The sequence below is a fragment of the Ursus americanus genome, chromosome 3 (genome assembly GCF_024610735.1).
Source record: "Ursus americanus isolate L20-20 chromosome 3, mUrsAme1.1.p, whole genome shotgun sequence".
Taxonomy (NCBI): domain Eukaryota; kingdom Metazoa; phylum Chordata; class Mammalia; order Carnivora; family Ursidae; genus Ursus; species Ursus americanus.
The window spans coordinates 22,202,323-22,225,800 of record NC_142129.1 but is presented as its reverse complement, the minus strand read 5'-3'; the positions used below and the strand labels follow the sequence as shown (position 1 = coordinate 22,225,800).

At 40.4% G+C, this 23,478-nt stretch overlaps 1 protein-coding gene across 1 annotated transcript in view; it reads right to left on the bottom strand.

Moving 5' to 3' along the window:
• UBE2H (ubiquitin conjugating enzyme E2 H) overlaps positions 1–21,786 on the bottom strand; it is a 101,186-nt gene extending 79,400 nt beyond the window's left edge. Inside the window, exon 1 of the mRNA XM_045792650.2 lies at positions 21,286–21,786. Within this exon, the coding sequence (XP_045648606.1) occupies positions 21,286–21,338 (53 nt within the window). The 5' untranslated portion in view covers positions 21,339–21,786. The remainder of the gene's footprint in view (positions 1–21,285) is intronic.
• Between the last annotated feature and the right edge of the window lie 1,692 nt (positions 21,787–23,478).

Here is a 23,478-nt window from a genome sequence, read left to right as displayed (position 1 = left end):
CAGAATTAAATAGAGGCAGGAGGTTAATAACAGAATACAGTATCTTCTTTTTTTTTTTAAGACTTTATTTATTTGACAGAGAGAGAAAGACAGCCAGCGAGAGAGGGAACACAGGCAGGGGGAGTAGGAGAGGAAGAAGCAGACTCCCAGCAGAAGAGCCTGATGTGGGGCTCGATCCCAGGACTCTACGATCACACCCTGAGCTGAAGGCAGACGCTTAACGACTGAGCCACCCAGGCGCCCCCAATAACTCATCTTTTAATAGACCTCTTCAAGAGAACAGAAATTGCTCTGAAGTTACACAAATGAGCATCTGTATCTCCCAGGTCCTCATAAGACCACACAGAATAAATATTAACAGTACTCAAGTTCAGAATAACAATAACCAAAAGTAAACTTACAACTTCTTCAAGCTTCAGTGCAGTATTAATAAATATTGATTTCTTCAATTAAAGAAAATTTTAGGGGCACCTGAGTAGCTCAGATCATTATCTCAGAGTCATGGGATGGAGCCCTGCATTGGGCTCCATGCTCAGTTGGGAGTCTGCTTGAGGATTCTCTTCCTCTCCTTCTGCCCCTCCCCCGCTTGTGTGCATATGCTGTCAAAAATAAATCGTTAAAAGAAAATTTTTTAAGTCTTTCAATTCTGCTACTCTTCAATTTTTTTTAAAGATTTTATTTATTTGAGAGAAAGCGTGTGCACAAGCAAGGGGATAGGCAGGGGGACAGGGAGAAGCAGACTCCCCACTGAGCAGGGAACGGGACAAGGGACTCGATCCCAGAACCCTAACATCATGACCTGAGCCAAAGGCAGATGCTTAACCAACTGAGTCACCCAGGCATCCCACTGTTATTCATTTCCTAAGAGCTACATGGTAAAACCTCCCATGGCCTGCTTTACAACAGAAATGAGAATAACTCAATACTCACCATTATGTTCCCAACAATATGATTACATAGGAAAACAAAGTTTTTCCTATGTATATAAAATTTTTACATCACATTTTACATTTTATTTTAAGAGCCTGAATTCTGGCAGTAGAATCTAGTCTTCTTTCTTAGAATGAAGATGTATGTTTTATGAATGGGATAATCTAACAATGGACCCATTGTCAACTGCCCAGAGTCAACTCAGGGCCTGATTAAATAAAATTTAATGTAACATATCCTGTAGCCCAAAAAGTAAACTGCTATTCAACGTTTCCTCCTCAGCTTCAAACAAAAACATGCACACACACACAAAAAAGTGCCACCTTATTTCATCATATCTACATTATTTCAGAACGTCAAGAAACAAAGAGGCTGACAACCTGATTCACCACCAACTCTAAGACATCTCAATTTGAAAGATGTTGAGATATGGAAAAAAAGGTGTTAGAATCTATAAAACACAGTATAAACTCTAACACTCTTTACTGACATGAAAATACTTCCCATCTTCACATTACACCAATTTCCCTTCATGGCTAAATGTGTATTTACCTTGTTTACTGTATAATTCAATTCAACCTGATTCAAATACTTTATATTAAAGAATCTACTCTTGGGGCACCTGGGTGGCTCAGTCAGTTAAGTATTCAAATCTTGATTTTAGCTCAGGTCATGATCTCACAGTAGTAGGATTGAGCCCTAAGTTGGGCTCCACGCTCCGCAAGGAGTCTGCTTGAGATTCTCTCTCTCCCCCCCTTCCCCTGCTCATACACACTTTCTAAAATAAATAAATCTTAAAAAAAAAAAAAAATCTACTCCTAACCATAGGGAACTGAGGGTTGATGGAGGAAGGGGATGGGGATGGGCTAGCTGGTGGAAGCGTATTAAGGAGGGCACTTGATGTAATGAGCACCGAGTGTTATATGTTAAGTGATGAATCACCGAATTCTACTCCTGAAACCAGTATCACACTATGTCAACTAAATAGAATTTAAATAAAAATTTGAAAAAAAAAATCTACTATTTTGCCAACACTATGCATTAGGTACAAATAAAGCACGTCCTAGACTTTGTACAACACAACTTCTCTTCCAACATACATTTGTTGAAGTGGTGGTTCTCAAACTTTCTGGTCTTAGCACCCTTTACACTTAAAAACTGATGACTCCAAAGAGCTTTTACTGACATTTACCATTGTGAAATTTAAAACATCAGCTCATTTTAAAGTAATAAATCTTATGCATGTTAACATATATCATTTTTAAGAAAAATAATTCCCAAAACAAAAAAAAAATTTAGCAAATTTCTTTAATGTCTGGCTTAACAGAAATGGGCTGGATTCTCATATACGCTTCTGTATTAAATCTGGTACATTATGTTTTGAATGCAGTTAGAAAAAGAAGAGTAGTTTAATAGACTTTTCAGATCATTCTGGACATTCTCCATTGATATTACACCAACACTTGACAAGTGGTAGTTTCCTAAAGGCCAGCTGCAATGTTGAATCTGGAATGGTACCAATGAATTTTTCATATTGTTAAAGTCCACTAGTCTACCTTGCATTTTTTTAATGGGTCTTTTACCCAAGCACGATTTTTTTTTTTTTTAAGATTTTATTTGAGAGGTGGGGGAGGGAGAAAGCATAAGCAGGGGGAAGGGCAGAGGGAGAAGTAGACTCCCCACCGAGCAGGGAGCCCAATAAGGGCCTCAATCTCAGGGATCCCAGGACCCTGAGATCATGACCTGAGCCAAAGGCAGACGCTTAACCGACTGAGCCTCCCAGGCACCATCCAAGCATGATTTTCTATCATGTGCTGGCTATTTGGAAAATACCGGTTCACAGACTCATATGGATCTTCCTAATGCTGATACATTTCATTACACAATATTGAAAGATCATGTTAGTTAATATCACCACTAATCCCATCAAAATGTATTAGACGACTGTCAACCATGTGGTGGCAGAAAACAAGTTACCCAAAATTCCAATTTTTACTTTAAAGTAAAGTAAAGTATCATTTTATATACTAGCATTTTATATACTAGCAGTTTTCCTTGAAATGGTGGCCTCGCTTTATTTGGAGAAAATGTCTGCCAAACATCCAACTCTAAACAACTACAATTGCTTCAACTACATCCTTTCAAGTACAAACGGCATTCCACAGAAAAACAGCTAGTTCAGTTGGCAACTCAAAATCACCTGTGTTGTTTCTTCTAGAAAACTCCACCATACTTGCGACTTGCAGGAAAGGTGTTTCCTCTTTCATCACACAGAATATTAGAATATTGGAATCACACATAATTGAAGGCCAAAATTTAATAAGTATCTTTACATCTCATCAAAGCCATGCTCAAATGAAGCTGCCCTTTTTTAACTGTAGGTATGTGGGGGGGGGGGGAGAGTATTTCTACTATGACCACTGTTTTGGTGGGCTATGGCATCAACAGTTTTATCCACCACTGGTTTTGCACCATCAGAGCGAATGTCAGCAAAAAAAGGCAAGATAAAAAAAAAAAAAAAAGGTAGCTATGAAACAAGTTTTTTTAAATCTTTTTTTTTTTTTTTTTTAAGATTTTATTTGACAGAGAGAGCCCAAGTAGGGAAAGCAGCAGGCAGAGGCAGAGGGAGGAGCAGACTCCCTGCTGAGCAGGGAGCCCGATGCGGGGCTCAATCCCAGGACCCAGGGATCATGACCTGAGCCGAAGGCAGATACTTAATGACTGAGCCACCCAGGTGCCCTGAAAACAAGTTTTGATCTTACAATCCCCCAGAAAGTGTCTCCAGGATCCCAAGGAGTCTGTAGGCAATACTTCGGAATCAGTGTTGAGAATTCAAGTTATTAAAGAATTTACCAATAATCTGAGTAAAAGTCTTTTCCTAACAGCCCATGCAGACACAAAGAAAAAAGCTGTATTTATGTGTACGTAGTTTAACTATATCACTGAACTTCAAGTTTTGTCCCTATGAGATTTTAAACACCTTGCTATTATATTTTCCCCATTATTTTGAGTAACTAAAAACAGGCCACATATAATTTTTATAAAAGGTGTGAGCTATTACAGCATTTCTTAAAATCTTCTCTTTCCTCAGAGTATGGGTGAAAGGTAACAACAACAAAAAACAAAGAATAAACTCCTCAGTCAGGTCTTGAGCAGACAAAAAAATTGATTGTATCAAAACTTAAGTTAGTAAAATATACCTTGAGAACCATTAATTTGTAAAGAATAACTTGAGACACTTTACGAAGTACAGAGATATTAATAAGCTATATGACTTGGTGAGTCTAAGGTATCCTACTTCACAAAGTACCAAAAGTGCCAACTGTTTCTTTCCCCAATCCACAATCCTAATAGCTTTTTTGATCTTAAATAAAACCAGCAATCAAAGAATCTTAAAAGGGAACTCATCTGAAAATGACTATTAATAAACTAAAGTGGGGCGCCTGGGTGGCTCAGTCAGTTAAGCGTCTGCCTTGGGCTCAGGTTATGATCTCAGGGTCCTGGGACTGAGCCCCTGCTCAGGGAGGAGTCTGCTCCTCCCTCTCCCTCGGCCTACTGCTCCCCCTCCTTGTGTTCTCTGTCAAATAAATAAAACATTAAGATAAAGTATTAGCATTTAGGACAATTTCAGAACACAAATGCTCACATCACACGTGGGAAAATGAGCAGTGTATGTGAAATGGCAAATGGAATCTGCACATAAAGAACTGAGGTCCTGGGTCACCTGGGTGGCTCTGCTGGTTAAGCGTCTGCCTTCAGCTCAGGTCATGATCCCAGGGTCCTGGGGTCAGCCCTGCACTGGGCTCCCTGGGAGCCTGCTTCTCCCGCTCCCCCTTCTTGTGTTCTCTTTCTGTCTCTGTCAAATAAATAAATTAAATTGTTAAAAAAAAAAAAAAAAAAAAGAACGAACGAACGAACGAACGAAAAAGAACTGCAGTCCTCTTCATTTGAGGAGGATGTGCCTCTCCCCAGCATAATTTCTGTATACAGAAACCTGTCACAGGTTTCTGATTTTCCATACAGGTGCCAAGTTTGGTCTAAAACTGACCTAAGGACTTGGCAAAAACCTATAGTATATTATGTATCAAAATTCACTTAACAGGTGTTTTCTGAGCACCTACTTCATATGCAAAGTTAAATGTGTGCCAAAGGGACAAAAGCATGACAAACTCTCATTGGCTTCAGCTTCCTCCCATAAAGGACTTCCTCTCATAAAGGACTTCCTCTACGATCTCAGCACTTTCAGCCAATCTGTGCAGCCAGGTTTTTAATCCATAAAAAGTGGGCCATAACACTTCAAAGCAAAGATGCTACAAGAATAAACTGAAATATACCAGAATGAGAAGCAGCACATTATAGAGCAAGTATTAGGGGTCAAGAAAGGCAGAACTAAGAATAGAATGGGCCAGCAGTATAAAATGGAACCACTTGTTACTAAGAGATTTTTTTTTTTTTTTAAGTACAAAGGTGAATCTGGAAAAATGAAGAACCATTAGAAAAATATTAGCTCTGTTCACTAAAAACAGCTCACCAAGGTGAATGGACAAACTAACTGTGGTACATCCAGACAATCCAGCATTATTTGGCACTAAAAAGAAATGAGCTATCAAGCCACGCAATGTCATAATAGAACTTAAGTCCATATTACTAACTGAAAGAAGCCAATCTGAAAAGGCTATAGCCTATATGACTCCAACTATAGGACATTCTAGAAAAGGCAAAATTATGAAGGCAATAAAAAGATAACTGGTTGCCAGGGGTTGGGGAAGTGGGGAATGAACAGGAGGAGTACAGAGAATTTTTAGAGCTGTGAAAATACTGTGTAGGATACCATAATGATGGATGTATGTCATTATATATATGTCCAGACACACAGATACACAACACTAAGAATGAACTCTAATGCAAACTACAGCCTTTGGGTGATAATGATGTGTCAATGCAGATTCATCAGTTGTAACAAATGCACCACTCTGGTGGGGGATGCTAATAATGGAGGAGGCTGTGCATGAGTGGGGCCAGAAGGATAGGAGACATTTTCTGTACATTCTCCTCAATTTTGCTATGAGCCTAAAACTGCTCTTTAAAACTTAAGCCTTGTTTCTTTTCTTTCAAAGGACTTAAAGTGAGCAAAGAACCAGTTCAAAACTGGCACAGAGTCACCAAGCCAGTAAGATGGCCCTAAGTGCCGCACTACTGACTCTCAGCGTCTACATGACCTCCAGGTGTTAGTATTAAGGCCAAAGCTCTAAAAGTGCACCACTGGGGTTACTAAGCCAATAAATAGCTGGTTATGAACACTTCTGACCTATATACCACACAAAAGCTCAGGTGTCCCCATGAACTAGTATACAAATTCCAAACTGTCCTCTACAATTTCAAAGACTGTATTACTATTTATTACTACTATGTTTATAACTAGCAAGATATTTACCATTAATATTCAACTTCTACCTTTCTTCCTCACTATTTTCAAGGAAGTTCCTAAGAGAGATAGTTTAGCTTAACACCTTAGCCTAGAAACCAAATGGGTTTGGCCAACATTTTTCCAGAGGTCACTTACCTAATATCCTCAACTATAAATACACTCTGTTCAAGAAAACAATGTACTGGGGCACCTGGGTGGCTCAGTCAGTTAAGCATCCGACTCTTGGTTTTGGCTCAGGTCATGATCTCACAGTTGTGAGATAAGCCCGGTGTCCAGCTCTGCATTCAGTGCAGTCTGCTTCAGAGTCTCTCTCCCTCTCCCCCTATCACTGCCACCTGCTCCCCTCCCCCCCACCCCGGCCACTTACACTCGCTCTTTCTCTCTAAAATAAATAAAATCTGGGACACCTGGGTGACTCAGTCAGTTAAGTGTCTGTCTTTGGCTCAGGCCATGACCCCAGGGTCCCGGGATCAAGTACTGCATGGGGCTCCTTACTCAGCGGGGAGCCTGCTTCTCCCTCTGCCTGCCGCTCCTCATGCTTGTGCTCTCTGACAAATAAATAAAATCTTAAAAACAAACAAAATCTTAAAAAGAAAACAATGTATCGTATATACTTTTAGGACTTTCATCATCAGTGTTATTCCTAGGGAGAAAGGAGAAAATGGCAAAAACATCAGCCAAAATAAAAATACACTGGGGTTGTCAAAGTAAAATGAGTTTTCTCCTTTAAAAAAATAAGCTTCAAATGCTTACAAAATTCTGAAGAAAAAGTGAAGTTCCACACAGTTAATCTTCCCATAGTAACTGAATTTCTGGGGGCACCTGGGTGGCTCAGTCGGTTAAGCGTCTGCCTTCAGCTCAGGTCATAATCCCAGGGTCCTGGGATCAAGCCCGCACTGGGCTCCCTCTCCCTGCCATTCCCCCTGCTTGTGCTCACTTGCGTGTGCACACATGCTCCCGTGCTCTGTCAAATAAATAAAAATCTTTTAAAAAAAAAATTGAATTTCTGGTTAAAACTGACAACTACACTTATGTCAAGATTTTCAGTGAAACTACAAATAGACCTGCTAAAAAGAAAAAGGTATCAAAATGGTAAAAAATGCATTCCTTTAAGATAGAATAAAATGCTTTTGTGGGCCAAAATAATGATCCTCTGCTCAAACTAGCAGCTGATGAGAATATATTCTTCTCTCTTACGAGTTGATTATATAACTGGTTAATAACAGATGCCACACAGAATGTAATAGCATTTTATCAGTACCCCACCCTAAAACGCTAAGATTTTAGAATTCCTTGAGTTATGAAGCTTTTAACTAACACCTTCGCAGCTCATTCTAAGTTTACCTTCATTTTCACATATAAATGTTATTATAGACCTAAAAACAGCCAAATGTAGAAAGTTCAACTTGCCACTTGCAAATTGCTAAATAAACAAATCCTACAAATCTGTGAGCTCCCAGACCACATCCTCATATATTTACTTCCCATTTCATTTCCCTAAGGCCGTACCAATTTATACTTCATTCAAAGTCAAATATAACTTCTGAACAAAAGCTAATAACTTAGATTAATGCACTAATATATTACAATCAAGGGTCAAAAACAAGGAGCAGGAAGATGGTGGCAGAGTAGAAGGACCACAAGTTCATCTCCGCCCACCAAAACAATTAGTAACTATCAAATCATCCTCAAAACCCCTAGAAATGGACCTGAAGACTGACAGAACAAACTCTACAATGAAAGGGAGAGAAGAGGCCACAAGAAGAAATTTAAATAGAAAAAAATTTTTTTGAGTCAAGAACAACACAACAACAAAAAAACCAAAACATTCGCACACACACACACAAGTCAAACAGTAACTCCTTCCAGGAGCAGAACCTAATTCCCCCGGGGCTTCTTGAATGTCAGCTACACTTAGTGACTACCTTCCAAAGAACAGAATACTGAAGGAAGAATAGTAACTTTACAGGAAAAACCTGGCGAGCACCACTAAGGCCTGTGATGTCCTAAGCACATAGGTATGCCCCTCACACAGCCCGTTTGCGATGAGAAGGGCACTTCACCCCTGTGGTATTCTTTCCAAAACCTCATAATGAGTTTGGCCAATCTTAATACCTTTACTATTACAAAGTCTAATCATGAGTGGAAAAAAATCAGATAAACTGAAATTGAGGAATACTCCAAAGAACACCTGACCAGTACTCCAGAACTGTCAACGTTCTATGAAACAAGAAAGAACTGAACAACTGTCACAGACTAGAGAATACCAAGGAGACATGACCACTACATGTAATGTGGTATCCTGGATTCAATCCTGGAACTGAAAAGAATAGTCATGGAAAAACTGGTGAGATCTGAATAAAGCCTGAAGTTTAGTTTATGGTAACATACCAACCACACTGTTGGTTCTTAGTTTTGACCAGTGTGTCTCTGTAACATAAAATAACATAGGGGTAATCAGAACTGGGTGAGGTACAGGAACTCTCTGTAGGATCTTTGCAACTTTTCTGTAAATCCAAGATTAAAAGCTTATCTAAGAAGAGTAAAAAGCTATCAAACATTAAAGCAAAACAGCAGAAAATGAGGCTGCTTACTTCCCAAGCTTTCTTTCATCCCAACTTAAAAAAAAATTAAGCATCCAGGGGTACCTGGCTGGCTCAGCTGGTAGAGCATGCAACTCTTGATCTCAGGGTCGTGACTTCAAGCCCCACATTGGGTGTGAAGCCTGCTTAAGAAATAAAAAAATTTAAAGATAAATAAAAAAGTAAGCATCCAAAGTTTTTATACATGCTTAGCTGTCTTGAGACTAATAACTGAAATTACTATAACATGGAACAAAACTGATCCATTATAGACACCCAGAGTTTAAATATCCATGAAAATGTTGGGGGCGCCTGGGTAGCGCAGTCGTTAAGCGTCTGCCTTCGGCTCAGGGCGTGATCCCGGTCTCGGGATCCAGCCCCACATTGGGCTACTCCGCTGGGAGCCTGCTTCTTCCTCTCCCACTCCCCCTGCTTGTGTTCCCTCTCTCGCTGGCTGTCTCTATCTCTGTCAAATGAATAAATAAAATCTTTAAAAACAATTAAAAAAAAAATGTTGGCAACTGGGGTGCCTGGTTGGCTCAGTCCATACAGCATGAGTCTTGGGGTCATGAGTTTGACCCCCATGTTGGATGTAGAGATTACTTAAAAAAAAAAATGTTAGCAAATAAATTTTTTACAAAAGATATCTTCAAAATACCTAAAGAGTATTAAAAGTAAAATATTAACTACTGAACTGTTTTAAACTCTGATGGGATCCTATTCTGGCTCTGGATGTATCCTTTTACTCACCTGTATTCCCATTCCCTAAATTTACCTTTTAAAAACCAAAGTATGATTTAGGTAATTAAATACAAAGTTTTGAAAGGAACAGCATGCTGTCATTCTATGCTGATAAAAACTCTGTAAGTCAGGCACCATTACAGGGCTTATATTATTTTTTTTTAATTATTGACAGGTCACATACAATTCAGAAACCTCAAAAATATAAAAGCAGTGCCATCTATTATTATAAAGAGACACCAGAACATTTATATTAAAACCTACTTAGTGTCATCTTTCATTCTCTAGGACTCTTACACTCTTATAAATAGCATTACCTAAGGCATTAGGTTATACTGTTTTAATTCTATTTTTCATATAGCAACTGTGACTACTAAATAGTAAAACTGATTTTATAAGTCAGGAATGAAAAACAGACTCCTAATTTCAACTCTGGCTTCTATTTTTGGTATCAATAATAAAAACAAAGTTACCAGAGTTTACTCTCCTAATCTGAAGCAGTACAGCCACGAATTAGTATTTCTCAAGCTACTACTTAAAGCCACAAAGTGGAGAGTGCCTGGATGGCTCAGTCGGTTAAGCATCTGCCTTTGGCTCAGGTCATGATCCCAGGGTCCTGGGATGGAGTGCCGGCATTGGGCTTCCTGCTCAGCAGGGAGTCTGCTTCTCCCTCTCCCTCTCCCCCTCTCCCTGCTTGTGTGGGCTCTCAAATAAATAAATAAAATCTTAAAACAAAACAAAACCACCAAGGATCTTGCCTAGAAATAATACAATTATTAATCTCAACTCAAAGAGCTCTTAAATTTAGAAAGCAACTATTGCTTTGTAATACTATTATTTGCATTCCAGGTTTTCTCCAAGTAGGAAAAACATGCTAAGATCTATGTAAGTGTAATATCTACTAAAATTTAACTTTAAATAATAAAATGTCATCAGAACTTCATCAAAGCTGACAAAACACCGCAGGAATGACATTTAAGAAATAAAACAGCCAGAATTAACAGACTAAAATCCTTATGTTTTACCAATTCATTCAAATGAGTAATAAGCCCCAATTTAAAAGCATACAAATCATACGCTAATTTCCGATTCTATAAAAAAACAGAATTTCTAATTCTATTACCCACTAAGCAAATGGAAAGATAAGACATGTATCTCTGTCAATTAAGATAATCCAGTTCAAAGGCTTGTGCATACGTACCAGGTCACCCCCCAAAACAAGCAATAAGCCCAAGTAAACACGGTTATTTCATTAGTCACTCTTTGAAGTACAAGAGGCAAAGGGGCTAGAACTTACTCCTGGGAATACGTTCCCACAGGAGTAAGGGACTGTTCCCATTTACCCTGCTTTAAGAACACAGGAGGATGCTGGATGATAAAGACCTCCAGACTTACTACCTTGAGGACTTATTAAAAGAAGGCAGAGTCAGCAGTTTCTGAATCTCGGAAACACTGACCAGATTACATAAAACCAGGTGAGAAACACCAAATTCTTCAGAGGCAAGGAGACACCAGGACCTTTAAAGTATAAGAACACAAAATTCAGGTGTCAAGTTCCATTGTGTCTGACTTCACTGAACGGAGTTAAGGCAAATCTAAGGCATAGCCTATTTTTATATTCAGAGGACACATAGCAAAGTTGTAAACTACTATGTATTTTTAGCATAAGTTCTAGTTTGATAAATAATTGCCAAACCACACAAAGTGAACTAAGTCTAGTGTATCTGATTTCCAAACTCCTAGAAAAAAGGACCTGGCTTCACTACTACTTCTGGTTAAGACTGAACATAAGATACCGTAAAGGATCTGGAAAGAACTTCTCCTCAAAGGTTTATTTGTGTACTTTGCTGCCAGTGTATTTAACTTTTGCTTGATTTCTAGAAATTAATCAAAGTGTGAGTTAGGAACACCAACAGAAAAAGAAAACAGATATACAAATGGAAATACACGAAATGAAATGACAGTCTTGATGAGCCACCAATAGTTTTCCTGATGTATCATGGTTTATAGGTTATAAAACTCAGCTAAATTTCAAAGGAAACGCCACATTAATTACTCAAAGATAGAATCTGGTACCTAACTATTCTAACCCAAGAGCTTATAGAAAGACAGGACAAAAGCAAGTAAGTGTTCTCAGTATACAAATGATTCAATACAGGTATACTCAAATATATGTCACTTGATCATCAAAGACCGCATTCAAGACCTGCCTTTCTTAACTGCCAGGAGAAATGGGCAGCAATCCAGACAATGAGACTAAAGAACACACTCAAAGGTCTACTTTCTCTCTTTCTTCTACCCATAAAACAAATCTGACTTAAAAGTATTTTGTTTTTTGTTTTTGTTTCTAATCTCTAAGGATACAAATGAATAAAGGGGCAAGAAACAGTTTTTTTTTTTTTCATTTCATTCATTATGAAGACGGTGGCTGTAGCGAATTGAATGAATTAGTTGGTAAAATTAAGAGATGTTAATAATGTCAAATTCTGTTGCCAAGATCAATCATTTCTGTTATCAAACATGTATCATGTTCTACATTTTAACGTACTTTGACTATATGAATGTGAATATAATGTGTAATAAAACCCCCAAATCTCCAAGATCTACATCATGGGATGATTTCATTATAAAAGCCTTAGTTTAGCGGTCTGACCAAGTACTTACTAATTCACAGCTGTGGGACCATATATAAAAGCCATATAAAAGTGACTGTTAATGGGGAAAAAAGTAAATCATTTCCTTCCTTTGGAGTGAAACAAAAAGGGTTATGTAGTTTCAGGCTGTGCTGCCAAGGAGACTTAACTAATTTATATACAGATTTACATAAATAGATTAGCAAAGGGGTACTAAACATTCAGTAGTCTTTAAGATCACAAAACAATATAACCAACTATATTACATCCAGTGATCTCTTACGAACACAGTTCTAACTGAATCAACTTTCTATAGGTCACCACATGGAAAGGCTTACCAAATTTATGAATTTTTTAATTAATCACCCCTTCTGAAATTATACAACATCAAGTCCACTGATTAAAGAGCAATATCCAGATAACCAAAGTTATACTGGCACCACTTGGACAAAACAACTAAATTTATTTTCACTAAGCTGAGTAGTAACCCAATTGCTTCTGAGGTAACACGAACCAGGCACACGCTGTATTTACTCTTCTATTTATATTACCTCAACTAAGATTTTATAATCCAAGAAACCTTGAAAAGTGTACATGATAAAAACATGATACATGGAAAAAGAAGAAAACTCATAACTTACAACATTAATAACAATTTCACAGGTAGGGAATCTCTCTTTTATACATAATGCCTCCCTAAAAGTGTCTAAAACAGACCAAGAAGTTGAACAAAAGATGTAAGATTCCATTCCCAATCAACTAAGCAATATTCTAAATCCCAAAATATGGTCCCTACAAGTGGTACCTGTTGTGGGCCCGGAGACAGACCCACCAACCACGTCTGTCTTGCAGAGGATGGCAAAGTCCAGCCAAGCCTCTCCCCTGCACATGGGTTTCCTACTCCTCCCTGACTTCTTTGCAGGGGCCAGGTCAAAAGATCAGCAGCACCCTTACAAACCTACCTTACACCCTAGATGCCTAAAAAGCAGGGGAAGGCAAAAAGGATCCTTCGTCCGCATATAGCTGTCCTGTGGGGCTTTCCACCACGCGGCTCTTAAGGATTTGGGTTCTGCCAGGCATAGTAGCCTGCACAAGCACCGGCCTGCAAACAACCAGACACCCTCTGCAAGCATCTGGTGAGGTACAGAGAAGAAACTACGATGGTACCTGCACATAAAAATACAGCAGTTCTTCTAAACCACCATAGCCCCACCCCTGAGAATCGCTAATGTAACAACAGTCTCTCAAAAGTACAAACTGACTTTTCTGCGTTTTCAGAAGGTTTCTATATTGCACTTTAATTACATTTTGGCAATCTGAAAATAACAAACTCTTAATAAACATGCTCTGAGCACCACCCTTGTGTCTGACGACTTAACCCGAAGTCTCCCCACCAAATAAATTGTCACTGACTGCAAACTGAAACAGGCATAATAAACCAGGAGGTTGTCTTCTTTCTTGTTAGCCAAGTTAGAAGTTCCAGCTGCCATTAATATGTTAATTGTTAAAGCAACATGCACGCAAACACCTACCTATAAATTCAAATGCTTGTCATTTGTAAGAACGTAACAATACCAGCGACTACAAAGCAATGTCTTTTTTTTATATGGCAAATGTCTATCAATCTATCAAGTAACTTACATAGAATGCCAGAAAGTAAAAAAACAAATAAACAAAAAAACACCAAAAAAATCCTATTTTGTTAAAAATTAACTTTAAAAAAATTCTGGGAAAACATATTAAGGAAACATATAATCTGTTTCCGGTTCTGCAGAGTCGCCATTGTTCCTGAATTTAGTCCATATGAAAACTGAAGATATATTCAGACCTCAACAGAGTCCTCCATCAGTATTTGTCAACTGCCGTAAATGCACTTGGAGGTGCTAAGTAAAACAAATGTAAAAAAAAAATTATCAGTATTTTATGAAAAAAAAAAAAGGGAATCACCAACAAGTGTATCTTTTCAGAAAAGGATAGTGTTACTAACAAATGCAAAAATAAAAGTTATTTGTGATCATAATTCCTGAAGTACCATGTCAAAGGGCCGCAAAACAAAAATATTTTACAATGAAAATTTAACTAATTTTGAATGGAGGAGAGGGAAAAACAGTTACCAAACTAGCTTGGACAGACTTAGATTAGAAATCAGTACTTTAGAATGTTATTTAATGGGATTCCTTTAAAATACAAAACAGAAACAATAGTTTAATGTCACAACTTAAGTCTATGTGAAATACAATCATCAGTCAAAATTAAATTCAGGCTACCTGTTAAAAAGTTAAGCTTATATCTACCCCATGATTCAGCTATTCCATTCCTATATATTTACTCAAGAGAAAAGACGACACCCATCCAAGCAGCTTCATTTGTAATAGCTCCAAACTAGAAATAACCCAACGCCCATAAAGAAGTAAATGCATAAACAAATTGTGGTATAGCTATACAATGACATACTACTCAGTAGTAAAAAAAAAAAAAAAACAAAAGCAAAAACGAAAAACACGATGAACCTCAAAATATGAAAGAATTCACATAAAAGTACATACTGTATAATTACATTTATATAAAATTCTAGAAAATGCAAAATAATCTATAGAGACAGAAATTAGATCAATGGTTGTGCTGATAGGCTTCATGGGTGATATTTATCTCAAAACTTATCTAATTTATCACCTTCAATATATATAGTTATGTCAATTATACCTCAGTAAAAAACAAAAGGAAAAAAAATTCCAGATACCAAAACTAATTCTATAGCTCTTGCCAGTCACACCTAATCACGAATGTAATATATTTAACCCATCAACTCACAGTAGGCACTTAGAGAAGTACAAAAGTGTCCTTAATTTGAAGAGCGCCATTATCTCACGCACACAAAGTTTGAAACAAAGAGATCAGAACCCATTTGTCATCACTACGACAGGTTGATTGCTTCACTGCTGAAATCACACTAAAACACAACAGAACAAAATGAGAGCACACGGAGTGTGGGGCCCCACGATCTTTAATTAAATATTTTAATTCAAATGGTTACTCTTTGATCTAGTAGAAAACAGAAATAATCCAAAAACACAAGAAAAGCCTTATGCACAAGATGTTAATTTCAATCTTATCACAGAAAAATGGCAAAGAATTAAATCAATGGCATGGGCATGGAATCACATATTACGTGACCTCTTCATTATGTTTCATACTTTTAATCAGGAAAATAAGCTGCAAGAAGCAGTAAGCAAAAACAGTGCACATATAGTATGATCAACAGGTTGAAAATAATGTACGGGGGTAGGAGACTTACAAGAAAAAACATTATAACGTTAATATTTGAGGACAGTGCTTCTTAAACTGTAGTCCCTGGACCAACACTATCAATATCATCTGGGAACCTGTCAGAAATACAAGTTCCCTAAACTCACTGAATCAGACAACTCCAGAGTTGGTACCCCAGCAACCCAAACCCTGCAAGTAATTAAGATCACACTAAAGTTTGAGAACCACTGTTTAAAGGATAGGATTATGGGGGGCTGTTTTCTTTACCTTTTGTAACCGATACTTTCCTCAATTACCTTACTACCTGCATAATCCAATCAAGGATTTTCATTAAAGTATTTTATTAAAACATATACTGTGGGTCTACAGTCAAGAAGCTATCATACCATAAGTACTTTCACGCATCTGAACTGCAATGGATAAAAATTCAATGATCTTGGAATCATCAAATTTACTAAGAGAGAACAAGATAGGGGTGCCTGGGTGGCTCAGTCGGTTAGGCATCTGCCCTCCTCTCAGATCATGATCCTAGGGCCCTGGGATCAGCCCCCTCTTGGCTCCCTGCTCAGCGGGGAGCCTGCTTCATCTGCTCCTGCTCCCCCTGCTTGTGCTCTCTGGTTCTCTATCAAATAAATAAAATCTTAAAAAAAGGGGGGGGTGAACAAGATACTAAGTTTCATATATACTTGTGTGTATACACATACACACACACAAATCCACGTGTATACACACATATAAAACAGGTCAAGGTGCTAGGGAAATTGCACAACACTGGGAAACCAACCAATCCAGGTTTTTCTAACACATGCACACCAATAGGGTTAAGTGACTTTTATGGGTCACATTTGCAAAAGATTTTTTCCCCTATAAGCTGAATTTTTAGGCTTGTGTGTAATTTACTAGAACTGCACTGCAGGACTCTGATGTTCTGAAGCTGTGAATGCTTACTCATGTAGGTTCCTGCTTAACAAAAATAAGTACCAGTGTGTTATATTTGTCACCAAAATCTAGGCAGAGAAGACAAATTCAGAACACTGGGAGTTGCCAAAGCTTTAACTTCTAGCTTGAAGACCATAAAACTGTCCCACCTTCCACCTCATCATCTCACAAAAACAGAGGCCACAGGAAATAAAAGCAAAACACAGGTTCTCTCAACTGACACTGGAGCTAGTTAAAAGATTACAGAATTGTCTACACTTTGAGCACAAATTAAAGAGTAACAAAGACTACTGATTTAGGGATAGAATAACTACTGATTAACAACAAAATACCAAAGTTGAGGTGAAAGACAAACAGCTAAGCATTTTAATGTTTTTGTTTCCATTTTTTAACATCTATCTTTAAAATACTAGGAATACAGATCCCCATACATCCCATCGCATAAAATTCACTTTTTAACCTTTCTACTCCTTGAAAAGTCAATTCTGAAAGTAAATACAAGTTATTCAAAAAGCTGCTACATAGAGTGTTGACCTACTATAAACAGCTTCTACTTTGATTTTTTTTTTAATTGTTTAACTGGTTACATAAGCACCATGACCACCCACACTTAAATTTTTCACTACTAAACCCCCAGCACCTAGCACCTAGCACCAAGCCTGGCATAAAGAGGGTGCTCAAATGTTTTAGGGGGATGAACTTGTTATTGAAAGCTTCTGAAACCCTAAAGCAGACACCCAGGATTCTGTAAGACTTCACTAATGCTGTTAATGAATTTAAAGTCACTGACCCTTTCTAGCACTCTTCAAGCTTTTGACGGGAAAATTTACATTTCTACCATACTTCTGAATCCCTGCGTGAGTCATATAAGTACATTTAAAGTGGCAGCATACCCCATTTTAAGTTACTGCAACTCCCTCTGAAAATGGGAATCTCTGAAAACTTAGTATTATAAAGTAAGTTCCAAAATCTCACCAATAACAAATATAGTATATGCCAAGTCCCATTATCAGGTTCACTTCTCTGATTTAACCTTGAACAGTTATTTCTTGTACTCTAAAAAGTCAGGTTTTCCTCTTTTTACCCCCTGAAAATACAATTGAACCTGTTAACACTTCTCACAAGGCCTCCCCAGCCCCTACTTCTTTTGTATATAAACACACTCTGGTCACACACTCCATCAGCTGTTTTGTAGCTCCGCCCCTCCTCCTTTTCCGGGTAGTAACAGAGCAACCAATGAGCTGTGAGGAGCTATGCCTGAGGCCTTTTGCCTGCATATGCTTTTCCAAAACAAGCAGCTCCAGCCTTCAGCAGGGGCCACTGGTTCACAGATAAAAGGATCACCAGGCTGTGCAACAGGGTGAGACGAGCAACCCCCACCAACAAGGAAACCCGTGTAATCTGAGCTGTTTGTTCCTCCACCAGGGAGAATTTAAACCGATATTCCTTTAGGGCAAATCACGCTTTAAGGTCACCAGAGTCCCAGTTCTCAGACAATCTAAATAATCAGAGATGGAAACCTCAAAGCTTGCCAGGCTGGGAACAGCACAGTATAACCAATCTACCTGACTTTGCAAACAAATGGCCACACTATTCAAGACCGTTCCACAGGATTTGGGCTGACTGTTAAGTTTTCTGACTGGGACACATTCCTACAGGGCCCAAAAGTCAGTACATCAGTCTCTAGGCTCCTGGAGAGGTTTGCACAACCCTCAGCAAAGGATCAGAACAGAAACAATGAATGAGTCAGAGTTTCAGAACATAATCGCCCAGCAGATTATTAAGTGCATCGGTGCAAAACACTCACTCCCTGCATAACTTGAGAGTCAGCTCTCCTCCTACCAACCCGTCACAAAAGAAATATCACCGACTCCAAACAACAACCAGGGACTGTCTCCGAAAGAACACAGCGAGCTGGTGGAAAGCAGTGGCCAATTAGTTACACATCCCCTTCTCTCCCTACCCCCACACCGCTACTCTCCTACTATATAGGTTCCCTGCCAAGCTGTAAATCGTGGTGGCATAATTACACTCAGGAGACATCCCAAAATGGGCTGAAACAGGAGATTGCAATGAAACCAGCTATCGGCCTCCAAACCAAAGAAATCATCAAGGGGCACCGAGGGGCAAAAAGCAAGTACATTCCTTCAGACCTTCTTTACTTCCTCTCCACCATCTTTCATTTTCAACCCCCGGCCCTTTCACACAATTGTACTAATTTTAATAGTGGGTTGGAAAATTTTACCTTCAATTTTTTGCTAAATATACCTTGCTCGAAAATTATTGGCTCCATTTGGGCCTACTAATATGAATTCAACAGAGAAAAGGGGCCACAAAATCTCTCATCCCCACAACACACATGCACACACAAAAGGAAATACAAAAATTTTAACTTCCAAACTACGTGAGACCAGAAAATAAATACGAAACAAAGATAACCTCTGGCTTTTAAGTTCCGAGACTGTTGTCCTCCTATCTCAGAGATCTATGATTTTAAAGCGCCTCTGCTTTCTTTTGTCAGAAAGGAGGAAGGTGGGGAAAGAACAGAAGGCCAATGCATCTTTGCCTTTCTTCATCTTCTACTAAAAATAAGCTATGAAATAAGCCACTTAGGGGAAGAAAAAAGAGAAAGACACCCTGCTGTTCTTTGTCTGTTTTCCTCTCCCTCTCCACCCCCCACACCCCGACTCCTAAATGCGGTAATCATTCTAGATGCCACAACTACTAAATGAACAAAAGGCACTATATGGAAAAGGCATCAGGTCAAGTTAGGCCTCACCCTTTATCCCCAATCTTCTAAAAATATATATGTATAAAATTTGAGACTCTAACATTGATCAAAAACAGCTGGAATTCTCTCTCCACCTCCATCCCAATTAAACATTAGGTAGAAATTTGCATTAGGTGTGACAGTAACTCTCAATTCAGGATAAAAATAACTCAGATTCTGCCACCATGTCATTTCCTAGTTTCTAAACAAAAATAAAACCCGAAACTGCTTTGTGTAAAATGTACACACAGCCATAGTTACAAGTTTTCCTGAAACCTTATGAAAAGCCAACATTACTGGTATCATTCACACATTTACAAAACTCAGTCACAGCCACAAACAGCTCATAAAGAGTCAATTTCACTTGTGCCTAGACATATATTTGGAACATATATTTTATTATTTGCTCCTCTCTGTAATCCCCCCTCCCACCCAAAAACTGTAAACTTCAAAACCCTAAAACTTAGAAGTCTACCTACTGTTCCTAATTTCTAGCTAAGTTTTCCTGAGTGACGAGAAAAACACCTTATTCCTGAAAAGATTATGAAAAAAAAAAATCTCTTGCCCAGGCAACTTCCCTCCCATCCCCCACTTCCAAACCAAATACAAAAACTACTTTTTTTAAAACTTCGGAGAATTCCATAACTGAGTATTTAACAATAATCATCAAGCTCTAAAAAGAAGAAAAACATCCAGTCAAAAACAGTAACAAATAAAAGGAAGAAAGAAGGAATTCACCTGAAGAATCTAGCCAAACAACTTGAGTTATATAAACAAAACCCTGCAACAGGGGGAAATGGTGGGGGGATGGGGGTGAGGGAGAAAGAGAAGCAGGAGACAGGACTTTTTAACTGCGTTTCACACACCACCACTCCCCATCCCCGGTTCCCCTTCTCCCCAGGGATTAGTTGTTCAGAACACTGGGCTCATTTCCTCTCCCCCCCACCCACCATCTAAATTACCCCTAAAAATTCTTCTAGATTTGTCACAGGAACCTTCGCGAATTTCGCTAGCTGGTCATGAAATAATCAGTCTGGACTCCAACCAAAACCACTGCCTGAAGGGCCTTTATCAGTTACAGCTTTCCCACTGCTACCTCCAGAGTACATAAAGTTGGGGGAGGGGGGTGGAAATAAAGGGTGTCACTTGGTAAAATCAGGGCAGTTATTCCCCAAGAACCTTATCCTCATACAGGGAGTTTGCTTAAGTGGCTAGTAGAGAGGCTATTTTGTCAAGGAGAGATCCTCTTTCTCTCCCTCCCCCAGCTGTCACATCCACAATATGGAGGGTGGCTTGCTGGAGGGCTGGGGGTCCTCACCACATCCAACTATGGGTGGGACAGGCTTTGTCAGTGAAAACAAAAACGGTGGGGTTCTTTTAGGGACCAGAAAGCTTAACAAGGGTCTCTGATTTAAAACACTCAGAGCTCTTTATTACAACAGGGGGCACTGAGCAGACTACTCTTCCTAATATAGAAAGGAATTAGGGATAAAGGAGGTCACTTGAGTTACCCCAGTTCAAGAAGCATAGTGAGTGGAAGGAATGGAGGCATCTCAAGAAAGGAAGAAAGGCTTCACTCTCGGGAATTTCTATCATGAGTCCCTAAATCCAGAACGAGCAAACAGGAGAGACCCTGAGGTGGGCACGACGGTCAAGAGAGGTGGATGGTCCTGCAAAAAAAAAAAAAAAAAAAAAAAAAAGGCCGTCTTGGGAACCCAAACGTCGTGAAGGGAAGTCACGGGCAATGGGGGTGCAGAAGAGCGAGGAACAACGCACATTTCGGGGTGCTGCAGATAAAGGGGGAGCTGAAAAGGCTCTTGGCTCCTGGGAGGTGCCAAGGAGCCGCCGTAGGCACTGGGGGGAGGGAGGAGAGGAAGGGAGCCTCGGACAGTGGCCTGGAGTGCCCCAGGGCCCCTGCTTGGGTTTCAGGGGTGCCCTGGGCATCCCCACACCGCCCCCACTCGACAGCCCGAATCCCCCCTCCACGAAGGATACAGCTTGACCACGTCCGTGTCCATCCGCCTCTTGCCCGGACTGGGGGATGACATGGTGTCGCCGCTGCCTCCCCGTCGCCTGCGCCGCCGCCTCTCTCCTTTCCTCGGCCCGGCTATCACGGGCCCCAGGCCCCGGCTCTGAAGAGCCCGCGGCCGCGCCGGCTCCTCGGTGGAGGTGGCAACACCCCCGCGGTCCTGTCCGGTCCCGTCAGCCGCCGCCGCCGCCGCCCCCCGCACGGGGGAACACCGGGCACTGTCCGGCCGAGTGGGGGTGGGGACCCCGCGGCGCCGGGCTCGGGCTGCCCCTCTCCGGCTGTGGGTTCCTCCGCGGCCTGGTCCCGGCGCTACTCTGCGCCGCGCGTCGCTCCCTCCTGCCTGCTCTAGCTCGCTCGTCTGCTCGCCCGCTCACCCTCTCGCCGGCTCCCTAGCAGCCTCCACGACAAGCGGACGACTCCTGCTCAGTCGGCCTCTCTACCCCAGCCTCGCTCTGGGCGCCGTGACGTCACCTCTGTGACGTCATCGGCGGGGCGGGCCCAGCTGGCGAAAGGGGTGGGGCGCCGCCGCCGCGGCGTGGACTTTCCCGGGTGGTTCTGGGAGATGTAGTTCCTCTTTCTCTTGCCCTCACAGCCCTGTGCCCCCTCCCCCAACTCCTCCACACACTTAATCGCTCAACTGCCAGTGTCGTTATCATCATCATAAACGATAATAGTAAATAATGGCAATATTATTACATTTGTGTGCTTTAGGGTAATGAACCTCCTTCTCACATACACTGTTAAAAATGCTGTTTATTTGATTTGAGGTGGCAATTACTAGGATAGGCACGAAAATCTGGAAATTCCCACACCAGCAGGTTCCCTGCACCTTGCCTCCTCCTTGAATGGAGAGAATCTGTTTGCAGCGATTGTGGACTACAGCAAGGCTTCCTCAGAGCTTGCAAACCAGGGTTCATTACCCTCCATGTAGAGAGGGCCACTAGTTCAAGGATTAGACTTGAGGCAGCAAATTGGCAAGACCAGAAATAATTTGGTACTAGCGTCCTTACCCCACAGAGTATGAGGTAATTTCACAAAGTGAATGACTGATAGAAGCAGAAACACCCCAAGTATGCTGTAGTTCGAAGGACAAAGATTGTTCTGCCCTCCACACCCCTGTCCCAAAGCTATATACTCCGACATTAATTCCATAAATATCTATCGAGCACCTACTGTGTGTGAATCACTCTGCCGGGCATGAGGCTATCATGGTGAACGAAGACCTCAAATTTACACAGCCTGCCACATATGGTCTGTGGCTCTAGACTGTCAGCATCACCTGGGACCTTGATAGAAATGCAGGCTAGAGCTTCACCCCAGAACTACTGCATTAGAATTTGCAGTTTAACAAGGTCCCCAGGTGGTTCTTCCGCTCAGTGAAGTTTGAGAGTCCCTGCTCTGCAGAGCGCTCCATAAGAAGTGGTATGGGACCCAGGAGTCAACCAGGAAAAGGGGGCAGGAAAGAGTAATCTAGGCAACTCCTGATGTTTATACCACATTTTTGCTGCCAAAATTTTTATCTATTCCCTTGTTCCTATGAATACACTTGTACTTTGTCAGACCATGTGCTGTGAGACAGGTCCCCTATATAACCTCCCATAGACACACAGACACACACACACATACCTGGGGCGGCAGCAATCAACTAAAATTGAACCTTCTTTACTCCTATCATTCCATCCCTCCAAAGGTCTCGTTATTTGTGTGAGTGATTAATACACATAAAATAAAATTTGCTATTGCAACCATTTTAAGTGCACAATTCAGTGTATGAAATACATTCATAATGTTGTACAGCCATCACTACTCTCCATTTCCAGAACTTTTTCATCATCCCAGGCAGAAACCCCATACCCGTTAGACAATAATTCCTCATTCATTCTCCACTCTTCCCACCCCAAGGTGCTGATAACCTCTACTCCACTTTCTTTTTTTTTTTTTTAAGATTTTGTTTATTATTTATTTGACAGAGAGAGAGGCAGCCAGCAAGAGAGGGAACACAGGCAGGGGAAGTGGGAGAGGAAGAAGCAGGCTCCCAGTGGAGGAGCCTGATGTGGGGCTCAATCCCAGGACTGTGGGATCACACCCTGAGCCAAACGCAGACGTTTAACGACTGCGCCACCCAGGCGACCCTCTACTCACTTTCTAAAAAAGACTAT